Source organism: Podarcis gaigeae (assembly GCF_964106915.1).
Source record: "Podarcis gaigeae genome assembly, chromosome: 2".
Taxonomy (NCBI): Eukaryota; Metazoa; Chordata; class Lepidosauria; order Squamata; family Lacertidae; genus Podarcis; species Podarcis gaigeae.
The window spans coordinates 33,009,011-33,029,437 of NC_139679.1; the positions used below are offsets into that span (position 1 = coordinate 33,009,011).

The 20,427-nt window shown below is 43.2% G+C and overlaps 1 protein-coding gene across 1 annotated transcript in view; it reads left to right on the forward strand.

Annotated features, from left to right (window-relative positions):
- ASPSCR1 (ASPSCR1 tether for SLC2A4, UBX domain containing) overlaps positions 1–20,427 on the forward strand; it is a 64,183-nt gene that overhangs the window by 12,999 nt on the left and 30,757 nt on the right. Inside the window, exons 4-7 of the mRNA XM_083727903.1 lie at positions 3,506–3,606; positions 15,002–15,059; positions 16,111–16,184; positions 17,780–18,197. Of these exons, the coding sequence (XP_083584029.1) occupies positions 3,506–3,606; positions 15,002–15,059; positions 16,111–16,184; positions 17,780–18,197 (651 nt within the window). The remainder of the gene's footprint in view (positions 1–3,505; positions 3,607–15,001; positions 15,060–16,110; positions 16,185–17,779; positions 18,198–20,427) is intronic.

Here is a 20,427-nt window from a genome sequence, read left to right on the forward strand (position 1 = left end):
AAGATGTCTTCCTCTGCGGCTGCGATGCTAGGTGAAGTTATTTGTATATTATTTAATTTCTGAGACCCCCCTACTACTGGAAAATAGTCTCAAGGTGAGTTACAACATATACCGTATTGGCCCAAATATAAGCCGCAACCGAATATAAGCCTCACCTTTAAAATTCACAGGGAAAAAGAAAAAAAGTCAATACCCGAATATAAGCTGCTCCCTTAAAATTACGCAGGCACTCACACCCGTTCCATTTTACCGTATGTCTGTTTCACCAGCAATATCGTAAAAAAACCAATTTTTGTAAGGTCGCAAATTTAAGTCGCACTTTAACTTTTCACGGTCGGAATTTCTAAAAAGAGGTGTGGCTTATATTCAGGCCAATACTGTAAATAATATATATTTTGTAGTGTTTATTGTATTTCCCAGTGGCCTTTACATGAGCTAAATCAGCATACTATGTCCTATATGCCAGTGTTAGTGCCTTCAACTGGTAAATAGTGATGGTGTAACTGAATAATTTATAGCTTCGATAGCATGATGAAAACACAGGATATGTACATCCTGACTGGAAGCAAGCTGTGAAATTTTCTAGACCACAACTGTTAAGAACTGTCCTCTTTAATTCATGTCCTCTTTATTGAATTTGGGTCCACATCTTCTTTCTTTCTGGCTTTTGAAATACATGTACGTAAGGCAATGAAAGCAGATTCCTCAGTGGTCAGGGGAAGTGTACTGTTACAAAGAACTAACACAGCACTTTAGCCGTTTATCAGTCTTGTACTCGTGTGTTTGTAAACTTAGAAACTAAATGGCATGGCTCTCTGTTTGCTGGATAAAAATATTAATATTTATACGTAGCTTGGGATTTCTGTGAAGTTTTCATTTAATTGCCTGAATATGACTTTCGTGTCATGACTGGCTTTGAACTGCTGCCTAAAAAACTGATGCAATTGGCAGAGTGGATTTCTGGGCAAGAGTCTTCTAGCTCGGTGATGTCAGTTGTCGGCACCCTTATGCAGCCAAGGATAATCCAGAGGCTGGTCTTGGGCAATGAAGAAACAGGGAAAGCCATGACAGTGATGGGATGAAACTACTTTGGCCCTTGTGCTTAGTGTCTGAAGCTCCGCTTCCTAGGGGCGTGCTGCTGGCTCCAAGCAGGTCACATCTCTCGGTCATGGTGCAATCATACCCTGCCAATGAAAGCACTAGGGCACGTTGGATTTTATGGTGTATAGGGTTTACTTTAAAAAAAACTCTTGTCAAAATCTTGGAAGGATTTTGTTGTGTCTGTCTCTTTCCCCAGAACCCTTAGATGCTTCCGTGATGAGGCCTATGTGCAGAATGAGTTCAGTGGGATGGTGGTTCAGCGCTCTTGCCCCATTGCCAACTCTGGAGATTTCATTGGTGTTTTCTCAAAGAATTTGCTTGTTAAAAAGAGCGTTTTGCCCTCCCAGTTACAGTGAAAGCTATCATTAAAAGAACACAAATTCTGTGTTCGCAGGAGTTGCTTGTTGTTCAGTGTTTATAGACGTCATTGGACCACCCCTGCATATCATTTACTGGCTCAGGCTTTCAGATTGCAGTTGATAGTGTGGATGGTTCTCAGATTCATGGCTTAGGAGGGAAAAGTTCTGTTCTCCATAAAGGAGATTTTTCTTGCCCATGTCAGTTGCACAGTTGCACAGTTATTTAAGTCAAGCATTATTTTATATCACAAAAATCCAGGGGCTGAGTTGACCATGTGGCGTGTCAGATGAAGAGTGTTCTCAAATGGAAATTAGGTTTGTGCTGGTCAGAAGTGATTGTAGTTTCTGACCAAACTTCCTCCATGATTGCTTCTCCCAAAGGGAACTTTTGATTGACCTTCCCTTTATCGTTTTGTCCATGACTGCCTTCGTCAGACACAGCCCCTTTTGAACTATGGCTGCCTCCTTCTGTTTTGGATCTACTAGTTGGCCATTTTTAACATTGTGCAAGTGAAATTCCTTGCTAAAGAAGTAATTAATTTACATTGGAAGCATTCAGCTTTTCTTAATTCTGCTTTCAGAGTGAGAAAGAAATCTACCTCTGAATGAAAGTGTTTCAGGTTCGGTTTTTGGATGGGTTGTTTTTCCCCAGTGGCAGCGAGATTTGGAGTGGCCTGTGACAGGATCCCAGGATCATGTGCAGTGGTGAGAACAGATCTAAAGTGTAAAATAACTTTCCTATAGACATAGGGAAGCTAATTATTCAGTGTCTTTAGACTTCACATGAGATCTAGCCTAGTGAGAAGACAAGCTATTTTGAATAAGATACCTTATCATGAGTTCTAAGGAACCTATACATGGGAGAAAACATATCTTATTGTGTGTGCCTGCACACAAACTCCTATGGATATTGGGATATCTCTACAAGGATTTTTTAGTGGCATTCCTTTGTTTGTTATCCCACCCTAATGGTTTTTTATCCTTAGTTGTGGATTGCTCTGACCTAGCTGTCTTTGCCCATGAAAAAGAAAACTTCAATAGCATATATTGTGTCTGCAGCTGTGCCTAACTACTAAGCCAATAAAACTATCTGGCAAAACCAGATGCGAACACACACAAAAAACTGTTGGCAAAACATGCACATGCTTGCTGTTGTGACTACCTTTGATTTGAAATTATTTTATAGTAGAGTAGACATGCAAACTGGAGGAGCTCTTCAGTCTGCACAACCCTCTATGACAGTTACCTACAAATGTTAATAGTCCAGTTTCTTAGCTACCCTAAGGAACTCTGTTTGTGATCCAGTCTTTTTATATCTCCCTGTTTTCTATGGAGCCAAGGAGGTAATTGCATATATGAAGAAACTCAAACACCTCTGATTATTGCTCATTTGAAGTATGTCAAAGTCCAGCCACATCGTGTACACCAGCATTGACCCCAGGCGATGAAACTGATAGCCAAGTTCATATAACTTTCCATTCTGCACTCCTGCTGCAATTCTTTTCAGGACCAGTCAGGATGCAGTTGAATGCAGATGGGTCAAGATTAGGTTTTGTAAACAGGCTGTATGGAATCAGGAACACTTCTAATCACAGAATGATAGAGTTCCTATGGAATAACTTGATTCTCTCCTTGATTCTCCCCTATGTTCCACTTTTCTGCACAGACGGCCATTGACAAATATCATCCCTCACTTGAAGTATGAAGTACATAGTGCAGTCCATGGACTCTGCAGTGTGGTTTTGTTCAAAATATAGTTCTGCCATCTAAGTCTTGTATGCATGTCTCTATAGAGACAATAATGGAACTGCAATTTGATCCACATGATCTGTTTGGTTTTTTGGGTCACTGTATGTGCTGATATCTATTGGTCTGAAGCATTAGTCAAAATTCTGGATGGGGAGGTCAGGATACAGTTGGCCTGACATGACCCTGGATGGCCGACTTGCCAGATGTGACCTTAAGCAACTTGTCAAATACCGTTCTGCCATTAGTTATTTGGGACATATATATTCTGTTCTAATTCCCTGGGTTCTACCTCCTAGGTACGGATTGTGCTGCAGCTGGATGATTGCTCTAGGCTCCAAGACACGTTTTGCTCCAGTCAGACCTTGTGGGATATTCTTAACCACTTTGCACAGACCAGGTGAGTGCAGACAGAGAGCGATGAGAGAGAAATGTTTCAGAAAGCTGAAGATGAAAAGCACAGATGGTTAAGATGTCATGAATGAATTGATTCTGTGCTGCTACTTGAATAAGGCTCCACTAATGAATACTTTTCAGATTAATGACTGTATTTAATATGATTGTTATGCTTCATAGCTCTTTGTTCTCTATTTGTTCACTAATGACAGTTGCTTTGGGCAGGACTAGGTTATACTGCAAATGGGATCACCTTTCATCATTGTCCTGGAACTTGGATTCATTCAGGGCAAAAACTGCTAGTTTCCTTTAAGGAAGCTGGAATCACTGCTTAAAAGCGGGGCTTCAGCAATGGAAGCGAATGATAGCTCAGTCTGCATTTGAGGAGAATAATGCTGGCAAGAGAGTATTGGTTAAGTACTTTGCCATTTTCAGACTTCTTATCCTCTTTCCTGTTTCGTTTAGTTCCCAGCAGAAAGACGGGAAGATACACCACTAGGTCCAAACTACTCATTACACACAAAGGCATGTAACTGCAGCCCGATGCCCTTTCTGTGAGTTAACAGATACTGTGGAAGGGTTCAGCTGAGAAGTGGTGAGGGAAGGGAGCAGCTAACCCTTTCCTACCTTACCTATCAGTTTCTTGCTTCAAATCACCCCTCCCTGCCCATAGTGTTTAAAATGTAGCCGTCAGTTTTCATGCATTCAGAAGAACATACGAGTACTGAAAATTAGGTAGAGTGTGTGTGCACGCACATTCACACCCCCTACCCAGTTTAAGTCTTCATGTGTTCTTTTGAGCACTTGAAGAGGACTTGTGCCTTTGTCCAAACATACCGTTTTATATCTCATTAGAGTGCCTCTTTTATATCTCATTAAAGTGCCTCTTTTCCTCTGCTTCTTCTTTGCTACCTCTTGCACACTTCCAAAGCAGCTTTTGATACACCCACACACCCTGTTAAGCCGTGTATGTGTGTGTGTTTTCTCCAGGGGTACTTCTTCACAGTCAGTTTATTGTGCCATTAACATGCATTTTGTATATCAATGACTGTACATTGTTCGCATGTCTGTGTGTGCCTGCCTCAGTATCCTTTGAACTGCCGCTTCAGACACAACATTTTTTATCTAGGATGATGTGATTTTTTTCACCAGGAGGGTACATTTGCTGCTGTTTTGGTTGCTCTATGAAATGTGGTTGCACAAGTGCCACGAGCTATTGTGCCGTATGACTGGCGAGACAAACACAACTTCCTTTCTCTTCCCACCCCACCCACAACACAGTGTTTTATTTCAGTCTTCAGTGGTTGTATGCTCCTGCTCTCCCCCCCCCCCATTTTTCATTTAAAAAATCATTTATATTCAAAAGTAATAAAACAATAGAAATGACATATTTAACAAAAAGAAAGCAAAGGAAAAGAGAAATTAAAACCCAGCCGTTCTTGTGTACATTTCGCAAGTTGAGTAACAGTATCATCATGTTATTCATAGTTATATTCATAGTTAATGATCCCTTTTTTGTTTTTGTTTGTTAGAAGGGTTGTATTGTATGCAATCCCATATGCACAGATGGGATTGAAAGGGGATGTGTAAGAGAATTGTGCCATGGCTAGAACTTGATTGAGCACACTTTTGACTGTGCAGAGAAGTTCCAAGCATGCTTGCAGCTCATAGTGTTGACTGAATGGGCTTTTTCAAACCTTTGCTGAGTTATGGTTATAGTGGAGAAAGGCCTTGTTCTAACCTGGAAGCGGTCTACACTTCCAATATAGCATCTCTGTATTAGAAAGCTTCTGTGAGGGTTTGCCTCCCTCTTGCTGCAGCCTGCATTTAGTGCTTTCCTTCTTCCTGAAGAGGATTCAAGAACAAAAGGTGCTCTTTCAAACCAAAATGTCAAACGAATGATCTGTACTCCAAGACAATTTTGTTGCTTAACTTGGTTTCTTTTTTGTGGCATGGAAGGCTGAACTTCATAAATCGAGGGTGATTGCTACAAATTCTATTGGAGCGTGTCTCTCTCTCTCTCTCTCTCTCTCTCTCTCTCTCCCTCTCTCCCCCCCCATCACATTCACTTATTAGGCAAATCTTCTAACACTTGGGAAGGGGCTCTCAGCCCCGTACGGTTTCTGTCATCTCTGCTTCTTGAATTCGTTCCAAGTTCTCTTTCTGATCCAATGGGAGCTCTTGGCTCCCGTTCTATTTAAAGGTCTTTTTCCGTAGTCCACGTGCGGCGTCGTAGGATTGTGTAATTGGCGGTTGTTTCTTTCTGGCTCAGAAACCATTCCAACAATCATCTAAAGGAGTCATCGACCTACTGTCATACCAGGACTTCTAAAGCTGAAATGATAGAACTACCAGGAAAGGGGTGGGTGGGCCAGCTTGGACTCTGGTATGAATAACAACAAGCAGATGAGTGCTATTTCTTTGCCAGCTAGTGGATTTGCAGTCTCTGTATTCCTGCCCATCCCCCCTCCCGCCCGACACATTGGAGACATTAACCTCACAAGTAATATTGTTTATGTCTATCTGCATCGTTGTGTGACTGCCACAGAGCACTCCTAATTTCAGACGTTTACAAAAGATATACCTGTTAGCCCTTTCTCCATGTGCTGGCTCACATCTAATGGCTTTATTGTACACAGTGCACACCACACTCTGTAGAAACCCCCAACTAGGGATTACCTCGGATCCACTTGGCAGTCTTCTTCTGTAGGTCAGCCCCTACTGATGGATCTGTGTAAAGATTGCTCTGTTTATTAAAGGTAAAGGGACCCCTGACCATTAGGTCCAGTCATGGCCGACTCTGGGGTTGTGGCACTCATCTCGCTTTATTGGCCAAGGGAGCCGGCGTACAGCTTCCGGATCATGTGGCCAGCATGACTAAGCCGCTTCTGGTGAACCAGAGCAGCGCACAGAAACGCCGTTTACCTTCCTGCTGGAGCGGTACCTATTTATCTACTTGCACTTTGACGTGCTTTCAAACTGCTAGGTTGGCAGGAGCAGGGACCGAGCAACGGGAGCTCACCCCGTCGCGGGGATTCGAACCACCGACCTTCTGATCGGCAAGTCCTAGGCTCTGTGGTTTAACCTACCGTGCCACCCACATCCCATATTATGTTTATTACCATACACAAATTCCCTCAGGCCTTACTTTGCTGACTCTTATTAGGAATTTACCTGATCATGCAAATGCTCAAAGTGTTGGAAGGGGGCAGGGGGGTGCATGCAAGCCCCGTCCTTAATATCTTCCTGTGCGTTGCCCCCCAGTCCCTGGGCTTCCCCATGTTTGTATAGAGAAGATCTGTAGGAAACCTCTGTTTGTGTTTGCTTGATTGTGTGTTTTTGTGAGTAGACTGCTTGCAATCAGGGAGCCTGTTTTATCAGAGGATTCTACTTGCCTTCACGCAAGCATGAGTAAAAGCCTCCTGCAGACCTTCTGCTCTCACTGCCAGGGAAGGTTGAGGACACCATGGTGTACACTGGGGTGCTGGCGGTGGAGCTTGTAGAGTAGGGGTCAGTGCATGAGACGAGAAGCAAAGTAGACTTGTTCCCGTCACGATAACCCATGATTTAGTGTGAACTCCAAATGCATCTTGACATGCAGAATTTGTCATGGATTATGCTATGATTATGAAATCTTTAAGCCGTCATCTCCCGTACTTTATCATGGGATATATACTTCTGTTTCCTGAATTAAAATTGAAAATGCAGCTAATTCTTAAAGCTGTTAGTGAGCACAAGAATAGCCACACTTGGAGGAGTTCCTGAGTTGTTGATCTGGGCCTTCTTCCTGGCCTCGTCTGACTTCAGGTAATTCTGCTATGTGTCTTCATCAGAAGTCACTTCACATGCAAAGACACAGTAAAACTAATCACCTTCAACAGAGGCTGATTGGAAGGAGGTGAGACTGGAGCAGTGAATTATAGAAAAGATGTAGCAGGTCGCCAGTTCTTTTGGTGAAAAGTTGGGCTCACAAAAGTCTTTCATTATTTAACTTGTGTGACATGCTGCCAGTTCTACGGCAGCACATCAGCGTGCCTCAGCACACAAAGCATGAGTGGGACTCCTCAAAGCTCTGAAACTGGGAAACTACCTTATACAGAGTCAGACCATCCAGATGACATTCTATTACATCTTCCATAGTTTCTGTGCTGTAGGGAAGTATTGTAGCTTCTGTAGCTTTTTTTATTTTTATTTTTACCCCCACTAGAGTTTAAAGCTTTTCAACTCTTGCTCTACAATTTTTATAGCACATCATACCTATCTTCCTAGAAACTTGTTTTGTCTATTGCATCTGTCGGGTCTCGATGCCACAAAACTGTTCATGTTTCAAAATATTTTTCCTTCCAGACTTCTGTGACGTATAAGAAATTCACTGGAAGGGCAACACGAAACAAGAAGGGTTTGGTTCATTTAGTAGATTTCCCTCTGCTCTTGGTTTTGTGGCATGCTGTCATCTTATTTCATGAGCTAATGTTATTTTGAAGAACTCTGTGTATGGAAAATCCTACTTCAGTATCAATGATTTTGGGGGTCCTACTAGTTTTTTTAATTTGTTGCTTGAATGCTGAATTGATTCCAGGGCATCTGCTCAACTCTTGGGGAGGCTCTGACTGTATTTCAAAAGGCTGCATTTAATTTAAATTTTTTATTGGTTTTTTCCCCTAGCCTAATTTGGTTGGCTTCTGATCATAAAGCAGAATACAAGTTTACTCTGTTCATGCTGCTGGTGTCACATGTTGTTGCTGTCTTTTCTCTTTGGAAGCCTACTATTTACTTAAATTTATGTTCCCTCCTTTTGCCATAGGCATACGTTTCTTCTTCTGTCCCTTACAAGTGATCCCACTGAAGTTAGGAATCTGCTTGCTTCTTTTGGAGGATTCATTGCACACTTCTTATTCCTGTTTCCTTCTCTTAAAGTAGTCTGGAAGTTTCGTCTTCACACTGCTTCCTCTCCCTGCCCTACGTCCTCTCTCTCTTGACCATTTCATGAAGTGGTAGGATGTATATATTTATAAATTTTGGGTCTGGTGTTGTTTTCAGAGAATTTTGGAAGCTCTTAAAATTTGGAGAGTAGTGCTTGCTGCCCAATGATGTGGCTAGGCTGGTGCCACTACTTTAATCCTTAAACGTGTTTAATAGAGAACTCTCTCTCTAAAAAGAAATACAAGAAATACCAGTGAAACTCACCTTAAGAACTAAAATTGTGGTCTTACCTAGGTGCAGGGCCATGGCAGACTCTTTACATTAATAAGTGTCTCGGTGCCCTAGTGTATCCATTTAAAACAAACTAACAGATTTTGGGTAGCATGATCCAGAGATCCTTGGAGAGCTGCTGCCAGTCTGAGTGAGTTAGATAGGCCACTGGTCTGACTTGGTCTTTGGCAGCTTCATATGTTTGCCCAATGAAACTATCAGCTTCTGAGATGAGTGCATATCCTCTGAGCATGGCTTCTTGGTCTCTGCAATATCTTTGCTTGGTTTATCAGCTGGCATTTTTCTTTCTCTTTCGCAGACATTTGGCTTATTGTAGTTTAAGGTATGACAGTGCTGATGAAACATCTCTTTTGAAGATGAGAAGCACTAACAGAAGTTCTAATTATTATTAATTTCAGTCCACGACAGACAGCTGGGATATTCTGCCCTCCGGGATGGGAAGGCAGCCATTTGGATGGTATTCTGCTTTTAAAAAATTAGGAACACTAAAAAGCCATACGTGATCTGGCAGAGTAGTGAACTGAGCTGGTGATCTTCCTGGCTGCATTTGGTCGTTGTGTAAGTTGGGGTGCTTCTGAGTTTTGTAAGCCATCTGGCTCAGTAGCTGTTTTAGCATGGATGCTGGTAGCCACAGCTGTTTGTCTAGCTGCTTGACCCTTCTGCATCCTCCTTTGGCAGCCCCATTTGGAGAGTTTTCTTGGAGTTCTGAAACTCTTCTTGGAGCACAAGGGGGATAAGTATGGTAAACCCACTGGAATTTCCCCCCAGGTCCCTTGTGTCCATTTCTGCTAATTAGGTCTGAAGAAGGTCTGGAAGCTATTGTGAACTGCTCCACCTCCTCCTCCTCCTCCTTCGGCATGCTCTAGTCCTTACACAAGATGTTTACAGGCCCTGTCAGATCCCTACATGAGGGAATCTAATCTGCCTGCTGTTCCCCTTCTGAAGAACAGCACATCAAAGAAATGGCAGCCTGTTTGATGTGTCTGCTTGCCTCAGAGAATGCACGTAATGGATTAGCAGCAGCTGGAGGAGGGGCCTGCTGGCTCCCAACTATTGCACACAATCTCATCTCTTGGGGCTATGTGTGTGTCATCTTTTGCAGAGGCTTCATCAGGGAGACACAGTCTTGGGATATTAATGCCCGGGCTATTCAGATTTAGAGGGGCGGCCCTTTTAGCTTGTCTATCAGATCCCTGCATTCCTGTGTAGCCTTGCATGTTAAACATGTCGGGAGGAATTCAGCAACATGCTTTTACAAATGTTCCATCAGGACATGCATTTCTGCTTGGCCAATGGAATAATCTCCCCTCTCTTCCTCTTCCCTGGGGGTTCCTCTGGGGGTTCTCCTGCCTCCCCCCCCCCCCCCAGCGAATTGGGAAGGTGCGAGGGGAGAGGGAAAAAGTCTTGTAGTTCTAATGAAGGTCCTTGTATAGGCTTCCACTAGCAGTGCCAGTTAACTGAATCCCAGCTTCAGACCTGACATTTGCAGAGAACTCTCACCTGTACTGCTTTTGTAGCTTTTTATTTTGGTTTTGAGGAAGTACCCACCATGTCTTTGGCATTCTGAAAATATCATGTGGAAGTTATTAGCGTAAGAAGAAAATAACAGGAAAGTGGAGTAAGGCATCTTGAAAAGGAAGGACCTTAGTTTAGAATGCTTCCTTTGCAAGGTACGGTTCAGGGAAACTGAGTATGGAACATCAATCCAAAGAGTGTTGGAAACCTGTTAGATAGAACTGCTGCTTTGAAAGCAAGAAATGATGTAGGAGACAAATCTGCTGTAGGATGTTTCTTGCCAGAAATCCTCAACGATGGATAAACATTGGAATAGTTAGCAGTGACACAAGCAACTCCAAGGGTTCCATTAGCAGCAGGTTATTTAAAGCATCCTGAAGAAAATTCTGCTGTGTGACCTTATCCTTAGCTCACCTTTCTGATTTGCACTGCTTCTATAGAATGAAATTGAATATTACACAAATGTCCTGCTCAGAGAGAAGGCTTTTTAGGAATCCTGCAGCTCCTCTTCTGTGCTCACAGGTTTGTCATTGGCAGGGTGCTCTTTTGAGCTTGACCTTGACATTTACTGTTAAGAACTGTTATTGTAGAACTGTCCTGAGTAAGTTCCAGTTTCCAAAGCCTGTAGTTTAGGCATGTGTCATTCTTCTCCTTTTCAGGAGCATAGCTTACATCTGCCAACATGAAACACGTTCTGCATTGGAAATATTGGTTAGGTACCAGTCAACCCTTAATGCTGGCATGACGCTTTTTCTGTTTCACCGAATGCTTACTGGTCAAATAGGAAATGGTTTTCTCCATTTGAGTGAACTGGGCTGCTGCACACTATTCTTCCCCCACTGCTGGAAAAAAATGTGGGTAGAATTATTTTGCTTTAACCATGTAGCTGAACGGAGGTGAAAGACGGTGAGAGAGTTTGAAGAGACATCTCTACAAAGATTGGGAACTTCCTTATAAAACCCATTTTTTGTTGGGTACTAATGGGAGTCTACAATATAGTCCATGATGTGTCTTGTTGGCAGTTACTGTCTTCTTGGAGAATGAACTACGGGTTATTATTTAGGACATTTGCCACATGACTTTATATAGGAGGTGTGAATCTAAGAAGGTGTGCTATTCTACTAATTCCTGCCCACCCTTCCAAAAAGAAAACTTTCTTAAAATCCAGTCCCACTAGGCTTAAATCTTGTTGGTCCTTTCCTTTCAGCCTTTCAGTGCTAACCATTCATTTTGTGGTGCTGGTGAATGTAACATAGAATGCCTTTGAGGCACTCTTATTTTCCTGTCTCGACCAAGTATTTTTGTTTGGTGCCTGAAATCTCATAATTCTAAACTGAACTCGGGCACGACAGATTCTGCTTCAGGAAAGAGCAACATTCCATCTTCCCTAGGCCTGATTCAGTCCTAAACAGGAATTGAGTTGGAGTTCGGAATGAAGTCTTCTTGCTGGGTTTTGGATATACTTTTCTCTATTCCTTCTGTATAAATTTGTTAGCAGCAATAGCCTTCTTCCACAGGCAAGTATCCTGTAGGCGGGGGTGCAAAGCATATTCACAAATGCTGGGAGTACCTTTAGGCCTACTAATTTGTCTTAGCCTTTAGCTCTATCTACACCTTTTTTCTACAGCAGGGTTGCTAACCAACCAAAACACACACACACACACACACACACACACACACACACGGCCTTCCTTTCAATATCAGTTGCCTACAGCACACAGAAATCAACAAATGAATATTTTAATAATATTTATTTAGAACATTTATTAGCCACTCAGTCAACTATGTCTTCTGGTGGTTCACACAGAGTTAAGACAATAAACACTTATGTATTAATTTAAATATTAAAGAAAATAATTTCCTGCCTAAAAAACAGAACAAACATCAAAACATCATTTAAAACCTAAGCAGAAGTATTCTGGTCCAATGTCAAAAAATGAACTTCTAAAATGCCTGGGAGAATAAAAAGGTGTTCAGTTTATGCTGAAAGGACTTTAATATAGGTACCACCAGGCAAGCCTCAATGAGGAGAGAATTTAATATTCAGGGTACTACTACCACAAATCAAAAAGTTTAAGGAAAAAATTAGAAAAATCTAGAATTGAACAAAGCCTTAACGGGATGCCGGCTACAAACCTCGTTTCACTGAACTATTCAGTTTCCTCAGAAGGAAATAGAGAAATCATAAACCTTAAATGATTTTAAACAAACTCAAGAACAGGGCTGAAACGCTCCTTTGGTCTAGATGTTACTGCTGAGTCGCAGAAGCGCCACTCTAGTTGCGGACTTTTCAGGGTGCAAACGGCACCCCGGAACGGATCATGTCCACAACTAGAGGTACCACTGTACCCATAGCCACAGCCATACGCCCCTATTTGAACAATAAAAAATCCAGAGATTATGAAACCACCAGATTCACTAAAATGCACCCAGGCATTAGTGTAACATTCTCCAACACTACCGTAGGGCCTGCTGCAATTTCCTTCCTCCATTCTACGTCCTTGATGTCTCCTTCCGTCTTTCTCTTTCCTTTTCATCCTCCGCCTGCCTCCCCCATTTTTGTACATTTCTTTCTTTGGCCCTTTCATTTTCTAAGGGAAACGTAAACTGCAGTGTGGCAGCCATAGAGTGGTTTCAACTAGCTCCTCTCTCTTTGCAAAAACTGAGGGAGGTTATCTAGAGGAGACTTGTGTGTAGGCACACGGCTGACCTCTGAAGCTCAGCCTTACAAGTTTTCTTTCTTTCTTTCTTTTGTATCTAATTTTTATTAGTTTTCTTTTCTAACAACAAGTATAAAAAATCATTTCCAAACATACATTCTACACCCCCCCCCCTTCCCATTGACTTCCTTCAGCTTCCCCCTCTGGCTTGTTACATTAAATGATACAATCTGCTATTCCTTATCTGTCAAAATGTTATTACAATGTTATTCCTCATGCATTTTGTTAAGTAAAGTTGTGAATGTTTATTCAAATCCTGCTACCGAGCCCATTTCTTTCAGTTGTTTCTTCAGATAGTTTATGAAAGGTTCCCATTCTTTTTCTAAATCACTATTGTCTTTTTCATGTAGCTTATCCGCTAGCTTTGCTAATTCCACGTAGTTCATCAATTTTTCCTGCCATTGTGCTTTCGAAGGTATTTCTCCAGTCTTCCAGTTTTGTGCTATTAGGATTCTTGCCACTGTTGTTGCATACATGAATATTTTCCATTTCTCTTTTGGCAGTCCTTGATCAGAAATATCTAGTAAAAACGCTTTTGGTTTTTTAACAAACGTCATTTTTTCAGTTCATTATGTATCATCTCCCAATTTTTTTTGATATTACTACATTCCCACCACATATGAGAAAAGGCACCCTCCTTATTTTGGATTCGGAGGAGTTTGGATTTGATATCCCGCTTTACCCTAAGGAGTCTCAAAGCGGCTAACATTCTCCTTTCCCTTCCTCCCACACAACAAACACTCTATGAGGTGAGTGGGGCTGAGAGACTTCAGAGAAGTGTGACTAGCCCAAGGTCACCCAGCAGCTGCATGTGGAGGAGCGGAGACGCGAACCCAGTTCACCAGATTTAAGAGTCCACCGCTCTTAACCACTACACTACACTGGCTCTCTTGTGTGCAGAGCCACTCTTTTCTTTCTTTCTTTCTGGCTTGAACTCAAGTGGTGCTGCAAAGGAAGATCCCCGCCGAAGGCAGGGTTTGCAGACACCGCCAGTCAGCTGCAAGCTCCGCTTTCAGTAGGGGTCAACTCGACTTGAGTTGAGCAAATCCTAGTGGGACTTGCATTGAGCACCAAATTTAAAAGGCACTGAATACAAGTCCCATTTGCCAAGGAACATTAGGCAGTGCACATTAAGGCTCCCAATGTTCCTCCAGGTCTTTGCTTGTCCAGCACACATCTGATGTCAGATGTGTGGCCGAGGGATACTGTCTTTTGGGTCAGATTAGGAAGCGGGTGGTGCTGTGGGTTAAACCACAGAGCCTAGGACTTGCCGATCAGAAGGTTGGCGGTTCGAATCCCCACGACGGGGTGAGCTCCCGTTGCTCGGTCCCTGCTCCTGCCAACCTAGCAGCTCGAAAGCACGTCAAAGTGCAAGTAGATAAATAGGTACCACTCCGGCGGGAAGGTAAATGGCATTTCCATGCACTGCTCTGGTTCGCCAGAAGCGGCTTAGTCACGCCGGCTCCCTCGGCCAATAAAACGAGATGAGTGCCACAACCCCAGAGTCGGCCACGACTGGACCTAATGGTCAGGGGTCCCTTTACCTTTAGGACCCAACACTTGAAGACCAACCTGAATTGGACTTTTTTGCAAGCTGAGTCAGGCTGTGTGCTGTGCTTTAAGATTCATTCCTTGATGCTGTGTAATACAGTTGGTTTCAGTATGACTTTTTTCTGAAGCAACCCTCCCTCCAAAAAAAAAACTTGAGAGAAAATAGCAGTTTGCAAATTGAGCGTTAATACTGATAGATGTAGACTGGGCTTGGAATATCCACATCAATAGGATATTTGGATTGGGACAGACTTGGAAAATCTCACTCTATATATATATATATATATATATATATATATATATATAGGATTTGGGTCAGACAGGTTGCTTTTCCAATGGGCATGAAGCCAGCATAGAATTATCTTAATAGGGCATGCCTGCTTTCCCTTTCCCTTGCAGGGTATACGTGGAGCAGCCCTGTGAGACCTCCCCCGTCTGTATTTACATGCGAGATGAGGTAAGTCAACAAGTCCTCTTCTCAGCCATCCCCCTTCATCTGCCACTGAAAATAACAAAATATACCCTGCACAGCTTTCCAGCCTGGAAAATGTGTTCCATCTCTGGGCTTGCTGAAGAAGGGAAATGGAAGAGCTTTGGTCTCTTCAAAGCTTTACGTGTTTGTGTGGGGGAGAAAAAAAAAACCTCTGCTGGAACATAATCACGGGTCGCTCGGCACAAGCCTCTGAGCCCATAAAACATTCTCAATGACCTGTCTGTGTGTTTTTTTAAGTTCTTTTAAAGCTCAAGAGTCACAACAGTGGTTTCATTTTAATAAATATTTGCTTTTTCCATGTTTTGATCTCTGCAGCATTTTTGTTTTTGTTTCATACTTTATATGTCAGCATTCTGGAGGCTCCCCCTCCCCCAAATAAATAAACAAGATCCTTCCCCTGGGTCTGCATAGATCACCCGTATGCTGAGACTAAGAGGTGATTGACATTGATTCTGCCATCTTGCAAGGGCACAGGGTGGTTGTTTGCCCTTGCAGGGTGGGTGGCGGAGGCAGTTTATTTTTTCTGAGCTTCCTTCTGGATGAGAAGTTGCCCCCTTGAACATGAATTTGGGAAGTTGTTTAATACCAAGCCAGAACAGTAGTTCATTCAACCCAGATTTGTCTACTCTGACTGGCAGTGGCATCCAGTGCCTCAAGCAACACCTGCCTCTCTGAATCTTATGACCCAAGAATCCTTTCTTTCAAGGGTAGGAAACCTGTGGCCCTCCAGATGTTGCTGCACTCCCATCATCTCTATCGGCCACGCTGGCTGGGGCAACATCTGGTCATGGGTTCCCCATCCCTCTTCAATTGGAGGTGCCAAGAACTGGACATGGGACCTTTTATGCCTGCAAAGCTTCCCTGACTCCAGGCTCAACACATTTAAAATAGCATAAAGCTGCTTACAAGTATGACAGAGTACGTGAGGTAGCCCTCAAATTATTCCTTGGTGTCAGTTCTGAGCGTGGAGCCTCTGCATAACTGAGAAGCGTGTCTGCCTTCATCTCTTTTGCAGGTAACTGGGAAAACTGCTTTGGAGAAGACAAGTCTGAAGTCACTTGGTCTGACAGGAGGCAATGCTATCATCAGGTTGGGAGAAAGAACAAATTGCCTTCCCTATTAGTGCACTTTGCTTCCCTCTTTATTTTTTATTTTTTTGCATAAGGGATGCATTTAAGGAAATGTCCAGAGACCAATATTTGCGGTCCTTGATAATTATTGGATTTTCCTTTTTAGGAAACAGCTGCTTAGATATACTTTCTGTAGCTGCAGCTGCTGCCACTTACCCCCCCCCCAATTTTGCTGGGAGGAATTTCTTCATAATGGCTTGTCTGCTTCACTCAGGAGGAAGCACTGTGAAACTCTGAGCAGAACCTTTAACTGCTTCTAGCAGACCATATATCCATGTTTTGCAGCATTCCAGCTGACTGGAAAAGTTTGCCTTCACTGGTTCCAGAATACATTCTCCTGCACCAGGAAATTGGTCACCTGGTGCCCTCCAGATGTGGTCGAGCTCCAATTCCCATCAGCCCCAGCCAGCAGTGCCAGTGGGTCAGGGATGGTGGGAGATGTGGTCTCTAAAACATCTGGTTCCCCATCCTTGACTTATCCATCCCTCCCTATAAATAGAGATAAGCAAGAGAGGACTAGCTTCACATGAGATGAGATTGCTAAGGATGTGGGGCAGGGCTTTCTTAACACCAGTAGTCATATTGAACATCCCCACGAGTTTTTCCTGGCTCTCTTGATTTTTTCCTTTTGCCGGCAGTGAAAAACTTAGTCTTCCCATCTTGCTGATTGCTGATGTACTTTTTAACATGAATCTGAAGTTGTTCATTTTGAGTTTGCTGTCTTTTAGCTCTTAAAACATACAACACTGACTATTTGTGAACCCTGAAATAACTAATTTGGGGGGTTAGTGGCGGCTGCGGTATTTCTGCCTCTTCCATGCAGCTTCAGGTGTTGGAGAATGCAACACCTGAGTATCTGAAATTAAAATTTCAGGCATGATACTCAAGCCCTTGATTAGGTCTTCCAGTATTTACCTTAGTCACACACCCCTTAGCCTGGGACATGTGGCGTTGCTCCTTTCTCATTATCTTTCCAAGAGCCACTTCATCATTAAAGGAAAAGACTGATTCTAGCTTTCCTGCAGTGGGCTGACCACATAGTTTCTGTAGGGGAGTGATATTTCTCCTGACCTACTTTCTGGACTGCAAGATAGGGATACTCTTGTTAATTAATAAATCTGTATGTTGTGATTTGTATTCTGTTAGTTCAGGTCACTTTTATTAGCTGTAAGCTCTGACTTGTTTTCCTGTTTGTCCATTATGCAACTGATCAAAATGGTGGGATAGTGGGTAGGGCTGGTCTCTTTTCCTCTAAGAGGCGCAGTGAACTTGGATTGTGATCTGCAACTTGTTAACCTACTCCTGCTTGTCTTATCGTCCCAAAATTGGAGCCCCCAGGACAAAATGCCCGCTTTTGTTCATGTAAAGAGTGGCATTTATTTTTAGGCATTGCTTCTGTGGCGTGTTATGTGCCCAGATTTTTCGAAGTTCTTGTTTGTTCCTTTCTTGAGGAAATGACTTGGGAAACTTGTTTAGCCTGAGCTGTTTGTGAATAAGAAAAAAATCAACATTTCCACTGTCAGCGACTGCTTCACTCTTTCTCTTTATGTCTAGGGTGGTCAAAAAGAAGTCCACCACCACTGGCCACGCAGAAGCTGGAAGCGGTGAATATCCTCCTGAAGATCTGACAGCAAGGTCACCTTCCAGCAAAGAGCCAGGGGGTCTGCCTGTGCCACATACAGCTGCCTCCCCAGCAAGCTCAACCTGCAGCGATGAGGCTCTGTTTGCCAGCAATAGCACCGATAAGCAGGACAGGAGTGCAGAATCTCAGAGCAGCTCAGTGACCTGCCATTCTCCTTCGATGCCTTCCCCATTTGTCCCTTTTGTAGGTGGTGGCCAACGTCTGAGTGGTGGCTCTTCTGTATTGGATGTGCCATCGCCAAGCTTATCAACATCTCTGTCCAGTCCTGGAGGGCCTTCCAAGCCAAAGAAGCTAAAAAACAGTCCAGAAAAGCTAAAGGAACAAAAAGAGGTAGAGGTTTGGCTTTCTTACAGTGTTCTGGGGAGGCGGGATTTTCTTTGCTTGTCCCCCTTTAGCACTGGCTTTTGAAGAGATGGAGGAAGCTTGTTAGAGTTCCACTCCCATAATCCTACAGTAAACCTCTGGCCTACAACCTCTGATGTTGATGATCTTCGGCCTGCTTGACCTGATGTATTAAGAGTCAAAGTGGAATAAGTTGGTGGGAAAGTGGGAATTTATAGCCCTTATCTGGTGCATTTGAAATCCAAGTTGTTAGGAACCAGTGAAGTTAGGTGAAAGTGACAGGGCTGAGTCAAAAGTGCAGCACAGATCTTAGGGATTTGCTGTGCAGACTGAAGGATTAAGCACAGAAACTGAACTGTACATTCACAACCAGTGGCAGAAGACTATGAAGCTAGTTGCACTCTTCTGCTGAAACTGGAGTGGATCTTGATTTACTAAAGCTTCCTCTGGTGTTGTCTCCTGTTCTCTGAATGGATTCCATAGTTGAGAGGTTCTTTGACTTCCTTAACTCAGCAGGACTTCTGCTTCTTCACAGCTTTTCTAGCATCCGAATGCATCAGGAGGGGGAAATAACCCTGAGATCTTATTAGGGTTGTCCTCCAGAAATGAGAGTCGAGTTGCAGCAACTGCTGTTATCCTCTGGTCTACTATAGTTTAATTGACTTTGCTACATTTTTCTTCTGAAACCTTCCTGTTGTGGAATTCCTGAAGTTTTGGTCTCTTGTGACCTTTTTGACTGAGCTAGCCAAGAGAAATGAGTAAAGAAAATAATTAGGAACAGTAAGTGAAACACCAATCCAGTAAGTGAAATTGAGCCAATCCTTCCCCCTGCCCCAGTCTAGGCATATCTTTCTGATGTGTTTGGGATATGATTTGCCCTCGGTCTTTTCCCCTGTGTAGCTTCTGATACAGAAAGCAAACGTTTCCCTGGCAAGGTGATGTATACCTATGAGCACTCATAACTGTGTGGTCCTTTGTGACCTCTGGTTCTTGAGTGTGTCACTGAATGCTGCCCTACCTTGCTGGCATCCGGGACTAGAAAAGGACCGTGATTTAATTCTTGAGGATGCAGCTGAAGGGTTGGCTGGTTTTGTTCAATTCTGATACTTGGATTGAGGCCAGCCTTAACTCTTCTTACATGGTTTTGCCTGTAGCTAAGGAAACCTCCTGTTCAACAACCTAGACACTTCTTGACAAACTTGTGTAATGGTACATTTTTAGAGGAAATTCTTAGTTTACAGAGCAACATTCTGCAATCAGATGCTTGGTGTCCTTATATTCCCATAAGCAAAATAAGAACAACTTTGTAAGCGAGTAATATTTGAACAGATTCAACATAAATAGGAATGTTAAGTTAATTCCGCCCCCCCCCCCCATACAGCTCGAGTAATGATTACGTGTTAGGCAAACTTGCCATTAAAAATGCACAAAATGGATGGCTGCCAAAGACCTGAGGTCCTTATATTCATGTGACAACAAATCTGTGGGTCACCATGCATACCAAGTAAATTGGACTTGTGGATCAACATGCCAAAAAGGTTGGAAAGCAGGGCCAATGGAGCGGTGTCTCGGGAGCAGCTGCAGGTTCTGTTGGAAGCTTCCCTCCCTCATGCTAAACAGTGTGCGACTCTGACGGCTGCTTTCAGGCCCTTTGATCTCGGGTGCCTTTGCCGCTGATTGATTACGTTGCGCTCCCTCCTCCATTCCTTCCATTCCCTTGCCTTGCTCTCATCAGCAGCTCCAGAATGGGGCTGGCCGCATGGCATCTGCTTTTTGTCCCTTTTCAGTCCAGAGGGGGAAGAAGAAAAAAACCCCAAAACAAAACAAATTATTTTTAAACATCAAAGGTCCATTTTAGCAAAAGAATCTTCCCATTAATGTTGTGCCTGTGTGTGGTTTTTTGGATTTGATGGAAGAGGCTGGATAAAATCTGTGCCGGCGTCCCTCCACTTCTGGGCTGGGGATGGTTTACAGACCAGCCATACTTTGATGTCAAAACATTAATTATTAGAAGGTAGCTTAGCTCCAAATTCCCCTAGAGATCAGAGACTTCTGCAGTGTGGGAGAGGAGCTGGTTTTGCCCCACCACCTTGCTTTAACGTCACAGCAATCCCTGCCACCCTTTTGACTGTGGACCGCAATAATACGTAGGAGTGTAAAGGGTAGATTTGAGTGACAAGGCCAAAGCACTGGGCGAATGGATGGCCTGTAATACTGT